The following is a 14,089-nucleotide window of genomic DNA, read 5'->3' as shown; positions in this document are numbered from 1 at the left end:
CATTTATATTTCATTTGTTTTTCAGGGATCCCTGCAAATCATAGATTATTAAAAAATTTAGTGCATGAAGTTTTCATTAATAATATGTAATTAAAAAAAATCCGAGGTAGCTGTTTGGGAGCAGAGCAAAGAGAGCAGGTTTTCTAAACAAAACTAACTTCTTGGGTGCGACCAGTAGGGGTGGGTGACGCTTCACATGACAATGCAATAACGACAAGCCACCACAGAATAATAATAATAATAATAATTTCCTTTGTATTGTCATTCTTTGTAACGATGTACACAGAATGAAATGTCGATACACCTGACCCGTTGTAGCGGGTCGATGCAGCCGCAGCCAGAGGGCGCCGCCATTATACCAATTAGGTATGTCTCGGTCGAGGCGCGAACCAGCGACCTCCCAGTCTCAAAGCGGGCACACTACCATCTAGGCTACTGAGCTGGTGAAGGTGTATCGGCGTGATTTTCTCACACTTTTTTTTTATGTTTTTATTATTTTACTTTTTTTTTTAAATGTGTTCATTTATTGCATGGTGTATAGAGACAGACTGACAAGAAACATGGCGATAGCAACAATTTTAAGAAGTTTCAAGCACTTCACCCAGAATTCAAGCATTTTCCTGACCTTGAAAACACAACAATAAAGCATTTAAGGATTTCAAGCACCCCTACAAGCCCTGACTAAATGAAGCGAATAATATAAAACAAAAACATAAAAATACGACATCTTTATCAAATCAAATAAATTTAATATTTAAAATTATAATTGAAATAACATTCTATGATAAAAAAAATATTTTCTTTATCTCAACTACAGCTAAACTACGCCATTCTTTTTTGTCATTCATTAAATTCAAATTGGATGCAGCACTTCAGTACTGGAAAAAAGCACTCACGTGGAGTTCTGGAGTCTTGAGGCTGAGGTCAGCAAAGGCATCGCCAAGTTGCCGCTGCGTCTGCATGATCTGTGTAAGCTGAGCGGCAAGCGTCTGAGCCAACTTGATGACGTTTTGGTACTTGCGCTTGTTCTCACGTAGTACATCAATCTGGGCCTCCAGGTCCAGGTCCACAGTCTTTGAGCCACGGCCAAGCTTCTCAGATAAAATCTGACGAGTGCACTTCAGAAGAGTGTTGTTATAATCAGCAATTATTAAAAGCTGTCATTATCTCAAAGAAACTGACGTTTCTAAGTTCTTTTAAATTAACTCATTCATAAGGAAGAACTATATTAAATACTCAGATTGATAAGAGAAAAGTAAAATAATTACTTTGTAAGTGTTGACACTCCACTTTCTCACAAGGTCCAGTTTCTCCATGGCTGGACTCTTCATGTCTTCAGACAGGACCACTGCGCCACTTGATTGTGTTTTGGTAGCATCTGTTAGATTAAAAAAAAATAATAATAAAAAAAAAAAATGTGCTTGAAAACAATTGCTTGAATTGCTTGGGAAATCACTAAATAAGGGGTGTCCAAAATGTGCTCTCTGAAGACCGCTTCAAGTCCAACACCAGAATTCTTATTAAAGGTTATCAAACATTTTACAGTTTGTTTTCATACTGTATTGTAGTCAGTTTAAAGAGGGGTTAAGAGCCACTATCATTACAATAATACAGTATCTTATTCCCCAAATTTGAAATTACTCCAAATACTGCTTTTAGACTAGTACGGCTGATCAGAAAATATTAGAACAGATTTTAGGGTGAGATAAAGCAAAACATTTTTGTCTATACAGTGGTATGAAGAGAAATATAATTGAATTAGTGGCAGTACCATTGTTTTCTTGTTTTTTTTTTGCAAATGGAGAATCTACAAAATATTTATGTCATTTTTCTGTTGGGACACAGGGGGGGATTGTCTGTACCTGCTTATTTTCTTGAAGTAATTATTGCACACCTTCTGTAAATCCTATAAAACTAATTACACTCCTCAATATTACTGTTTGTATGCTGTGAGATTTATTTAACTAAAACTGCTGATCCAAATAACGAATGTTTGATACAATAATTTTTTGAAAATGATCAGGGGTGTTGCCCTGCGATTGGCTGGCAACCGTTTCAGGGTGTCCCCTGCCCACTGCCCGATGATTGCTGGGATGGGCTCCAATTCAACTTACGGTGCAGCTAATGAGATGAGATCAGGGATGTTTAAATTTTTTCATACGACAGTTTTTCAGACCATAAATACAGTTTTGTGCCGTGAGCCACACACACAAAAATGGACACTGGACACAAATGACACTTGGACAGTAGATTTTGGACACCACCGGGCTGAATGTTGCATTTGAAGGAAATAACAGTTATTGCTGAACAGAGAAAATTAGTTTGAGTAGTACAGTTTGTTGGATTGCAATAATAAAAGGAGAGTAGTAACCCAATGACATACAGAGCCCTGAAACTGATATAATACAACAACCAAAATGTAATAAATTTGGTAAAGTATTTTTATTAATAATGCAGTGTATCCCAGCTCACAGACACAGCCTTCAGAGATCTTAAATTACAAAACCGTACCATTTTTCAAACCTTAATTTAAAAGGATTTTAGCAACCACATACAGTAAAATGTATTTTGTGGCTATCCTAAAGTCCTAAATACATTTTCAGTTTCAGAGCTCTTACTTTACAAGGACAAAGGTTGCAAGCGGGTAAAATTACAGGCACCAACATGTAAACTGTTTATGCAAGTCACAATTGTGTTTTTGTATCTGGAAGGATGAAATGATTGTGTCTATGTACCATTCTCAACAATGCAAAAAAAAAACAGTTTAAGTAAGTGCAAAGGATAGCAAGCCGTTCAGACTAATGAAGAAGGTAATTCGTAGTGGATCACAATCCAGTGGGAATGAGAGCGGGAGGGGTCCAAGAAAGGTATGATAGCAAAGCCTGCAGTTAGTTTGTATTTTTCTATTCCTGTCTCAGGACCACTGGTACCTGTTCCCACCTGGCCCTCGCTGGAGGAGCGTGCCAGGCGGCTAGCAACAACCGAACTGGGTGCAATGGGAGCCACAGGGGACGTAGGTAGGCTCGATGACCCTAAGAGATAGTCACAATTTTGATTTGGTGCAGCATGGGGGATTTCGCCATTATTTCCTCCTATTTTCAATGACAGCATTGAAATAAAAGCCTTTAGCTCCACTCTTAAAAACATGGAAATTAGCTATGGCAACATGTATTACTGTTTTGCAAAGAGATCAAAATTTGCATTTCTAACATGGGATGAAAAGCAAAGTAGGGCCATGATAAAAAGCTGAGTGGGGGCTCATTAAATTCAAATCAGAAAACAAAACATTGTGGGAAAAGGACACATTGTAGGTGAAAGACAATGATCCATATGCTTTACCTTTGTACGGGTCTGATTCAGTGACACCTTCTGATGTTGATGCATAGTTGCCAGAGGCGGCATAAGACTCCTGATGGTCTGCAAATGCTGGCTTACCAGGGAAGGACTCCTGCCAAAAAAAAGAATATCACAAGGTATACTAGTAGACTTTTCTTGTAATTTATCATAATATAGGTATGAAAAAAAACGAAAATATTTTCAAGTACATTTCAGCAAAACTTAGCTCTGAGGAGCTGTACGGAAATTTAAACTTTTTTACTCGCTGCTGCCCTCTCCTGGCTTGTGTCATCATCGCAGCATCTGTGAAGCTCATGGAGTTGCACGTGCAAGTATGTGCATTTCTTAAGCGCGTTTGAAAAAAACTCGACTTTTTTTCATGGTTTAGGGTTGGCTTTTGGACTGTATTTGAACAGGCCCTTTCTTACTTTTACCATTTTCATGCTACACTAACAAAAACTGTAAAGTAATCTCGGACCTCCCTCTCTCCTTGTACCGAATATGTTGCGCGTTTCGAACAGCTTTGATAAAAGTAAGATAAAAGCAATTAGACACAGCAAAAGATTATGGTTCAATGTTTTGGCACTTGAAAACAAACTAACAGGCAAAGACATGTAAAATATAATATTCTAATTTAGTAGCCAAACTATTTGGTTGCTAGTACTTATATCATAGCAAAATTAGTCAACTACTGTAAAATCCAGACTACAAGCTGCGACTTTTTTCCCAAACATTTAACCCTGTAGCTTATACAATGATGCGGCTAATTTATGCATTTTTTTCTAACGGCCAACAGGGGCGCCCGAGTAGTAAACGTTAGAGTGAGACATGTGGAATATACGTTACGTGTCGAGAAAGACGCCAGTTTAATGTAACTTCGCGCTTTGTGCTTGAATAAAACTAGCATGAACAGACAGCCCCTTATCATGGAAAAGGGGTCAATGAAAAGGGGATGGCTAACTACCATATTGGGAATAATTTTAAGAGTGTTTCTTCGTAAACGGGAATAATGTGGTGAAACAAACGGAACACAAGAAGCAACGTCCAACGAAGCAGAAGTATTTGAGGCGGATTCCTATTTATCTATCGGCATTATTGTATGTTTTGAAGTAAATATTTTACACGGTTGGATTCTATATTTTTGTCCTTGATGTAACAAAGCCATTTTCGTGGACATTCAAAGAAGTTAAAGACGGCCAGGTTTTCGGATATCTTGTTTCAGACTGATATTTCTTTGATTAGTATGTTTTGAAATGGTTTCCATAGTTCATATTTTGAAACCAAAGAGGTGAAGCTTTCCAGCAATATGTGGCATGACGCACTTCTGTGACATCGTACAAACCCGTATTTGTCTATCAAAAGTCCAGCAGCCCACCGGTGAGCCGTCAGAACGTTAAGGGGTTATGGTAATGTATATCATTAAAACTCTTTCTGTGTAACGTATTTCTATGTAAATCTCTCCAGTTTCAATGTGGGCACATGCGGCTTATACTCCATTTCTGCTTATGTACAAATTGTTTTTTTCCTTTAAAAATGTACTGGGTGAGGCTTATAATCAGGTGCGCCACATTTTACGGTATATAACTTAGAGTCTTGGGCAGCACAGCGGCTGAGTGGTTAGCGCGTCTGCAGCATAGTTCTGAGGTGATGAGATCGAACCTTCCTGTGTGGAGTTTGCATGTTTTCCCCGCACTTGCGTGGGTTTCCTCCGGGCACTCCGGTTTCCTCTCACATTCCAAAAACATGCATAACAAGTTAATTGGCCGGTCCAAATCGTCCCTAGGAATAAATGAGCGAGAGGGTTGTCTGTCTCTGTGTGCCCTGCGATTGGTTGGCAACCAGTTCAGGGTCTCCCCCGCCCACTGCCTGAAGATAGCTGGGATAGGCTCCAGCACCCTAGCGACCCTACTGAGGGTAAGTGGTGAAGATGATGGATGGATGGATAATTTAGTCACTTAAAGGTGCTGTTTGGAATTTGGAACTTTTCTACACACTGGCGCCATCTTCTGGCTTGTGGCATTTCTTAGACCCTTACTGATAAAGTTTTCTTTTTCATCTTTGTTGATGTTTGGGTTGGTACTTCAAAGGCCTTTTCGTTCACCATTTTCATGATACACTAACAATAGAAACAACAACAAAAATGCAGGGACGAGCATAAGGTCTGCTCACCATTACTCCTTCCTAGTGTCTTCCACCCTAAACAGCTTTGATAAAGTAAATTAAAAGCAGATGGGCACAATATAAGGGCTCTTTGAACTTAGTTGGGCATTGTTAACAAGAGAAAAACTTTATACTTTCAACTTCTCAAAGAAACCTCAAAAGACACAAACCACCTTTAAAAATATTCTTATCTTACCCCACAGAACACTTCCTCAGGGCTCAGGTCGAGGTCCCCATTGCTGGTGACTGCAATCTCAGCGACCGAATTCCTCTGGGATTCCTCAGACATAGTGTCGTCCTGTGATGGAGGAAAAGTAGTCCCACACTTGTTAGTTATAAGATCACGAGGAGGATCAGCTGCATTCCTGACATATGCGTCACTGCCATATTGTGGACATCGACTATGAATAGGGGTTCAACTGAAACAATTAAACTTTATCCTTTTTGTTTCAGATATAGACATGGTTAAAACATAGTTTGGCAATTAAGGGCAGTAACACAGGGGGCTTGCATTGCAGGGAAGGGGAAAACATAAAAAGGAAATAATACAAGCACACTATATAGATGAACTCAGATGGATCGTTTTGCTCCAGGATCACAAGAACAGATACCCAACCAAGCCAATAACTGATAAGCATTGACCACAACCAGTGGATGGGCTGCAAAATAGTCAGGGAGATTGAGCTAGTTTGGACAATGGAAATCAAATAACTTTTAGCATACAGTATACAAATGGAAACCAACGAAAAGTGCCCTCACGATCATAACTAAACCCATTTCACTAACCACAAAACAAAACCAAAGTCCACTATTGGATGATAACTGTTCCTCTGTGCAAAAACACTTTAAAGTAAAAGTGTGGAGTCAGGTGACCATCCCATAAATACTTCAGGGACCATTTGACGCTAGCAGGCTGGTCGGCAGAAATAAAGGAAGAGGCTGTGGCAGTTTAACTCTGCAAACCGTCAGCCGGAGATAAGGCGATCTTGCACATTGTAATCCTCGAACATGTATAGGTTTAACAGGCTGTTGCACGCATATCTAGCTTCAATTCTTTCTTGAACTTCAAGTCTAATCAATTCCAAATTTATTTCAATCATTATTTTCCTTAAATAACACAATATTGTATAATAAGTCATTGATTCATTGTAAGTGACCAAATGACCATAGCTGTGCTATACCAGTATTTTATAAAAGAAAAAACAAAACACTAAAAATAATTGGAAATACTATAGAACTTCGTACAGTTTTGGGTAAAAGAACATAACATGTTTACATGTAAACCGAATTAGACTTGTCAAGATTACAGTCTTTATTTTGTTTAACCCGGAGATACAGCAAAGATTTACAAGCCTGAAGAGAGAACATTAATAGTGCCTTGCTTTATCCTTTGTTGCCTATGCTAATGGTGTTGCTTAAAAATAAAAACTGGAACCAATAAAAGGACTGATTGGATTTTATACAACTAAATACATTGATACTGACTTACAATACCAACTACGGGTTTTTTTTGGTCCGGCCTACCCTGCTGCTGTTATAATAATAATTTCAAAGCAAGGAGCGTTTTGTTCTGAAAAATAATAATAATAATAATAATAATAATTTCCTTTGTATTGTCATTCTTTGTAACAATGTACACAGAACGAAATGTCGATACACCTGACCCGTTGTAGCGAGTCGATGCAGCCGCAGCCAACAGAGGGCGCCGCCATTATACCAATTAGGTATGACTCGGCCGAGGCGCGAACCAGCGACCTCCCAGTCTCAAAGCAGGCACACTACCATCTAGGCTACTGAGCAGGGTATAAACACCGTTTAAGGCCGAATTCAAGCACTTTCAAAGACAGTTTTCCAAACTCTTCATTACTGTTAAAAGAATAAATTTGGTGTGAATCAGGTATGGAGTATTTTATATTTGTGATTTACATGTTATTTTTAATCTTGCATGTGCATTAATCAAGACATAAGACTTTTCGATCTTGAGTAAATCGTTGATTTAATCCTGGATCTAAACAATATGTGTGTAAATATAAAACTCTCCCCATATAGGAACTGGTAAAATGACTAATCTGTAGCTTAGTCCATAGTCAATATCCATAATTAATATGTAATAATTGCACTAATACACATTTTATAGTGCCCTGTTTAAGTGTAGCATGCACCTGTCCTCTTGGGCGACAGCACTTTATAGGGCAATGCCATACAAACAAATGCCCGCTACCGATAATCACGGGGGAAGAAGAAACGCAATGGCAAGGCGAAGCCACCAGAGAGCACTGCCGGTGTCATTTTTAAGCAGACTTGTTGAGAAACATGGCAACAATTTCAAGCCCTGTTAATCTTTAAAAAAACAAGATGAAAATTCAAGCATTTTAAAGGTTTTCAAACACCCGTAAGTACCCTGATGATAAAAGTAGTCAAAGAAAATTAATAAAAATTGGTTGTCACCACACAAATACAGATCCCAGAAGAGCAACACTTAAATCAGCTCCATCACCAACACCCACAACCAAACAACAACAAAATGTTACCTTCATTATTACATCACAAAAGCCAATTTAAGAAGGAAGTGATTATTGAATCACAGCAAAGAAGAAACACCACCACCACCACCACCACAATTACAGACCAAAAACAGGAAGAACTAAAAGGATACGGATTTCTATAAAGTCAATGTCACCTTTATCTGAATTTCATCATCTCCACATTCTTCTGTTGCATCGACAGCCTGGTGTACTCCATTTTCTACACTGAAATCCTCAATGCTGTCTTGGTCCCCATCCTCGTTTCCGCTAAATGATTTATCCTCAGTACTGTCAATACTAACATCATAGAGCACATCCGTTCCTGATGCACTCTCGCTACTCTCTATGTTTGGTGGCGATGGCTGAGGTGATGGGTGACCAACATGTGGGCTTTCCTCTGCTTCAGTGCGAACGTCCTCAGCTGAGGTGTGAATACCAACCTCAGACATACCTGGAAACAGATAGATAGGTGATGATCAACTGATCCTTAACTATAGCTGTCTAGGCCTTAAGAACCTGAGGTAGTAAACTATACTAATGTATGCCAACTGTTTAATATGAATTTAAAGACTAGTTTGCAAAGGCAAAATACAATGGTACCTCTTTAGACGAGGTTAATGTGTTCCAGTATGGTGCTCAAAATTCGAATTGCTCGTGTTACGAACAGATTTTCCCGATGTAAGATAATGTAAAACTGGTCTGCTCGCGTCTTCCTAAACGCATACAAGTAAACCCTAAATAGCTAAAAACACAGCTTCCTGATCACTGAAAACACAAAGTAATAAACATGAAAAAAAGTACAGTAATAAGATAAATGATAAAATGAAATAAGTTGCGAGCTTAATACTAGCACTTACCCCAGAGGAGTCAATGTAGTGCGGAGAAAGAGGGGGTCGTTAGCGTTGAAGAGTGGCAGAAATCGCATACCTGTCAGCTTATATGTTTTCCCAATATTTTATCTTTTTTTTGTAAGCACCATTTAACAATTTTTATACTGGAATTTAAAAAAAAAAAAGGAAAAGATTGACAGTTTTGCCCATTTCAACTCTATTCTACTCATAGCAGACAACAATGTCCTCAGAAATTTGTAATATTGTCATGGTATTCTACATAGTCTGTCTTGCTGTGAGTAGATAGGTGAGGCGTTGTGTTTGTACGCTTTATTATTGCCTAATAGTAGAGCATTTGCAATAGTTAATAAGAGGAGCAATTGGCGGAGGTTGACAGCTATTTGATCGAGACTGTCGCTGATGCATAGACACTTAATGTACACTTGAAATTATAGTTACTGTAACTTTAAATAAACGTACACAATATTTTTTACAGCACTTTTTTTTGCCAGTATAAGGTTTGCATGCATAAACTAGAGGAGCTGATTCTAGCGGTAAGCGGTCACGAGCAGTGAGCAGTCTCAAATGGTAGCCTAAAGGACCGCTCGTGAACAGGATTTTCCTTTTTACAGCATGCATTCATAACAAGATTTTTGTTGCAAATAAAACTCGTATACCAAAATGTTCATGTTTAGAAGTGCTCATGTAGAGGTACTACGTCACAAGTTGAAGACCAACTGCTGTATTTATAGTGAAATAAATAATGGTGCTACTAAACAAACATGCAATTGCAGTATAATGCTTCTTTTTGTTGACGGTCTTAAAACCAGCACAAAAGTTGCTCCGACCAGTTGTTGGTAATTCCAGTAAAAAGTGCAAACAAACACACTAATAAGTAGGTTTGTGCCATTGTGGGTGTGTAAGAAGTCAACCTCACTCATGTCAAAGCATAAGCAGCCACTAATGTGTGGTGCTGAGATTTACAACACCAATGGTGAGGAGAGCTTAAATTTAATTCCTGATAGCAAACTGACTAATTAGGTTAGATTGCTTTCACCAAGATTTGAATATGATAAAAGAAAAAGAGGCTTTTGGAAGTCCAAAATTTCAAATAAATTGTGCAATAGTTGTGATGTATCAACAGGTTGGAAACTTTGGACCCAAAGTTTTAGCCGAGTGATTCCAAGGTGCACTGAGAGCTACACTAAATTGTGTTTAAATGTATGTTTTGACAGAAAAGACAGTAATGCTGGGGAGGCAACTATTTACACAATATAAAAAGGGGGCAGGGTTCCTACAGCTTAGAGCAAGTTGAATTCAAGTCTTTTTAGGACTTTTTATAATGAAATCAATTTTAAGACCGAATCGACAAAAAAAATAACACAATGGAAACAAACTAAAAAACATGTATTACAGCCAATTTCTAACAATTGTTTTTTGTTTTGTTTTAAAATCCCATTTTGGAATAGTTGAAAAAAATTTCCATCTAAATAACAGCACTCTCCACAAGTTTTAGAGATAGAAAGGAAGTTTAAAGTTCTTCATGGATCCCCAATCAAAACTGGCAGATAACTACTAATTGCAAAGAACTATTCTGCTACATTCATAAAGCATTTTTATCATCATGCATGAAAAATTAATTATTGTTCTTTTGTCAAACTTTTTTAAAAAACATAACTCTTGCTATATTCATGAACCAATTTTGAGTGTAGCATCATGAAAACACATGCTTGGAAAAAAAACAACAACAACAACTTTGTACTCCCTGGAAGTGGAAACTTGATAAATATTACTAAATCTTTGTGTTCACGTAACTTTTGAAAATTGGATTTATTTTAATATCAATTAAGGCCTTATTTTTAGAAAAATGAATACAATGTCTTTTAAGACTTTTCAAGGATCCACGGGGACCTTTGTGGTGGGGTGGATGGGGGGGCACTAATGTCTTGAGGATGTACCGTAATTAAATGCTCAAACCACAATAGAGGTTGCTCATTATCAGGAGAAATTACACAAAGCCCATACAACCCAGTCCAACTGGATTGTCAAGTAATCTGGTCGGCAGCAAGTACAAAATGAAGGCAAATGTGGCTATCAATTTCCTGGCATAGATTGCAAAGTACAATAGAGGAGGAAAATAAGCTTATATATTCTGTGACATTCTTTATAAATTATAGTCTAATTTTGGTTCCATGGTCATCATCACAGAAAATCACCTAAAATGCTACTAATGATCTTATCCTAGTCTCAAACCAGTAAATATGTTTAATTAGACACATGGTGGGGTTTGCATTTCATCTGGATTGTTTGGAAATTGTGTGATCTGAAGGTCAAACATTTATTTTCATTTTTTCCCCTGGTACTTTTTTTGCTGGAAGTAATAGTCATATTTATGACTTGACTTCTTGCCCTTAATCATAAGAAGTCTCAAAGGGCTGCACAGACCACAGATTAAATGCCGAGTCGGCTTTTATTGGCATTTCTCACATCTAAGGTAACTTACTCAACTGCCTGTAAAATATGGTGAGGATATTCAAAGTCAATCTCATCTAGAAGAGTCGAATGTCATTCTTGGGAAGAGGGTGAGTCAAAAAATATTGGGCTTGTAGCGGATGCAGTTGCAGTCAAAAAACAAACAAAACAAATAGATAATATGAAAATTCTCCTGCTTTCAGTTTATGGCTTAAATTTAGTTATTTGTGTCTTCCATCCGTTTGACTTCTCACCCCGGCACTATATCGAGGTGTTTGTGGCTGTATCATTACCAAAAACGCCTGACAGGTAGGGCTGGGCGGATAAATCCAAATAACAATATTATTGATACCAAGCAAGTGTTGGATCGGATCAATACTATTGGCCTGGGATTGATATTTCCCCCTCCCCCAATTTCAAATCACCGCTTCTATATGTACAGTAGATAAAGCAGTCCTTCTGTCCATCACCCAGCACCCTTGACCACTCTTTAAGTTTATGCCTCTTTGTGTGACTGACAGACACACTTTTAGCAACTCTCCCTATATTGCCTGCCAGGAATGGGAAGGAGAAAAAAACCTCCACACATATTTTAATGAGAAGCCAATGGGAAGTGCAGCGCGATGTGGACTTTTTTTTTTTCTTCTCAACGACCAAAAAGGAAAATACCAGGTACCGTTTTTGTGGAAAAGTGTTCCATTACTGTGGCAAATTTACATAAACATGCGACAAAAATTTCACCTTACAGAGAGCAACAAGCTGCAACCAAAAATGTAAACATGCTACTGTTCCTGAACAGAAACCTGTAAATCCATTGTCACAATTGAAATAGAGCCAAAAAAGCTTCTTTGTAACATTAAAGACTTTTGGGTTTGACTGACTTGAACTCTGTAACAACTGTTGTAGTAAAAGTTTTTTATATTGATATATTTTTAATGTATTTAGATTGTATTGATTACACTATTTGCACATTCTATTTGTTTTATTCAAAATACAATAGAATGGAATTACATTAAGTTGACATTTTTATATTTGTATTTCCGCTACATTTGTTTTTTTGTTTTTGACTCCCTTGGTTTTTGTTCTGAAACAATTGTAATGAAATACTCCTACTTAATTTGTATAAACTGTTGAAGTTGGAATAGTTTTTATTTCATAAAAGTGAGACATCTTGAGTTCCTAAGATCTTCGTTCCGTTGATATCGTAAAGTAGACATTTTAGTTTTATATAAGTTTTGGTTTATACTATAAACTAACTCAAGGGGAAGGGTTAAGTTATTCAACGATCACGAGATTTCCAAGCAAAAAGTATCAGTATCAATTTTTCGAGTTCTGTCGTGTTGATGGTTTACGTGGTCACAGATATAAGTTACGGGTGCCTAGACCTACCAGCAACTTGCATGGAAACTTTATTTCTTTCAGGATACCAAAAATTTGGATTTTTTTGCCTGACTGGGTTATTAGTGCAAATACGGTGCAAACCTTTAAGCAAAGGTTGGCAGAAACAGATCTGTCAAATTTCCTTAGGGGAGGGGGCGTAAGGTGACCATATTATCAGATCGGTCGATTGATCCAAATTGCCACGTATTTACATGGATCGGATCGATAATATAATTCCAATTTCGCCCACGCCCACCGACAGGAGGTCTAGGTCAAGTCATGTCTTTGTATAGCCCTTAATCACAAAGAGTCTCAAAGGGCTGCACAGAACACAGACTATTGCAAACTACAAACAATGATTACACCATCCCTTGATCTAGAACCCACATGAGGGCAAGGAAAAACTCAATAACCTTCGCATGAGGAAATTAAGAAACCTTAAGAAGGGACCGCACATAACGTATTACTCCTACCAGGATGACCAGGCTGCAATGGATATTGCATTAACAATCAATAATAAGAAAAAGTAAAATAATTAAGTTATGATATAGAATAAAATAAAACGGTAAGATGGATATTTAGATATCCAAACCAGCAAGTCTGTTTTTCAACTCAAAATTCATTATAAAAATAAATAGGATGGAGACGTTTAGTGCATTTAAGAACGTTTCCAGCTATATTTAACCTGACTAACCAAGTACAACCAATACCACATAAATTACATACATTACAATTAATATGTCATGTTTATAATAGTTACTAAACTGCAGTCACTTCGCCTTTTAGTTGACGTTAGCTTAGCTACCCCGGTAGCTAGTGAGCTAACTAAAAGCTAACCAAAAAGTACTCGTTTGTCGCCAATTCGAATCGAAAAAGACTCCATTTTCAAAAAGTATCACATTGTTCCACAGCTTCGCCACAGAAGTGACGACACGTCACAGGGAAGCAAAGGGGAGTTGGAGGGGAATAACACGATGAAAATACAGTGAGTCAACCTCATACCTGGCCGTCGTGGCAAACTTCGGCAGATTCTCGTTAAGTCCCAAACCGGGTGTCCCACGTCCGGGGAACGGCGCCCTGGACTTTTGTATCGCAATAAATAAAAATACTTGTCTTTGACGTGGTTGGGATGCAGCTCGTGGACCAGACTCGTACTTCAGACCCCGGAAAAAGTGATCGAGCGCATGAGGGCCGCTAGTGGACCATTTGTTGAATGCGCTCTCCCCCTGCTGTTGACATTGAGTTCACAAGTTTTAGGTTTCTGTATCTCTTTGCATACATTCAGGGGTGTCAAACTCATTTTAACTCGGGGGCCACACGATAGAACAAACATTCTGTCGGGGGCCGGATTAAAGAGAAAGAAAAAGAGATGAAGAAATAAGAGAA

At 38.0% G+C, this 14,089-nt stretch overlaps 1 protein-coding gene across 3 annotated transcripts in view; it reads right to left on the bottom strand.

Annotated features, from left to right (window-relative positions):
• arfip1 (ARF interacting protein 1) overlaps positions 1–14,089 on the bottom strand; it is a 23,199-nt gene extending 9,110 nt beyond the window's left edge. The window contains exons 1-7 of one of the 3 annotated variants that reach the window (XM_088342111.1): positions 13,706–14,089; positions 8,177–8,472; positions 5,693–5,794; positions 3,340–3,448; positions 2,931–3,032; positions 1,269–1,378; positions 897–1,118 (exon numbers count right to left, since the gene is read on the bottom strand). In XM_088342111.1, the coding sequence (XP_088198237.1) occupies positions 897–1,118; positions 1,269–1,378; positions 2,931–3,032; positions 3,340–3,448; positions 5,693–5,794; positions 8,177–8,470 (939 nt within the window). In that variant the 5' untranslated portion in view covers positions 8,471–8,472; positions 13,706–14,089. The remainder of the gene's footprint in view (positions 1–896; positions 1,119–1,268; positions 1,379–2,930; positions 3,033–3,339; positions 3,449–5,692; positions 5,795–8,176; positions 8,473–13,705) is intronic. The other 2 variants (XM_088342113.1, XM_088342112.1) reach the window with 2 other exon arrangements.

Source organism: Urocampus carinirostris, chromosome 8 (assembly GCF_059441175.1).
Source record: "Urocampus carinirostris isolate Australia breed hairy pipefish chromosome 8, RoL_Ucar_1.0, whole genome shotgun sequence".
NCBI lineage: Eukaryota > Metazoa > Chordata > Actinopteri > Syngnathiformes > Syngnathidae > Urocampus > Urocampus carinirostris.
This window is presented reverse-complemented; position numbering and strand designations above follow the sequence as displayed.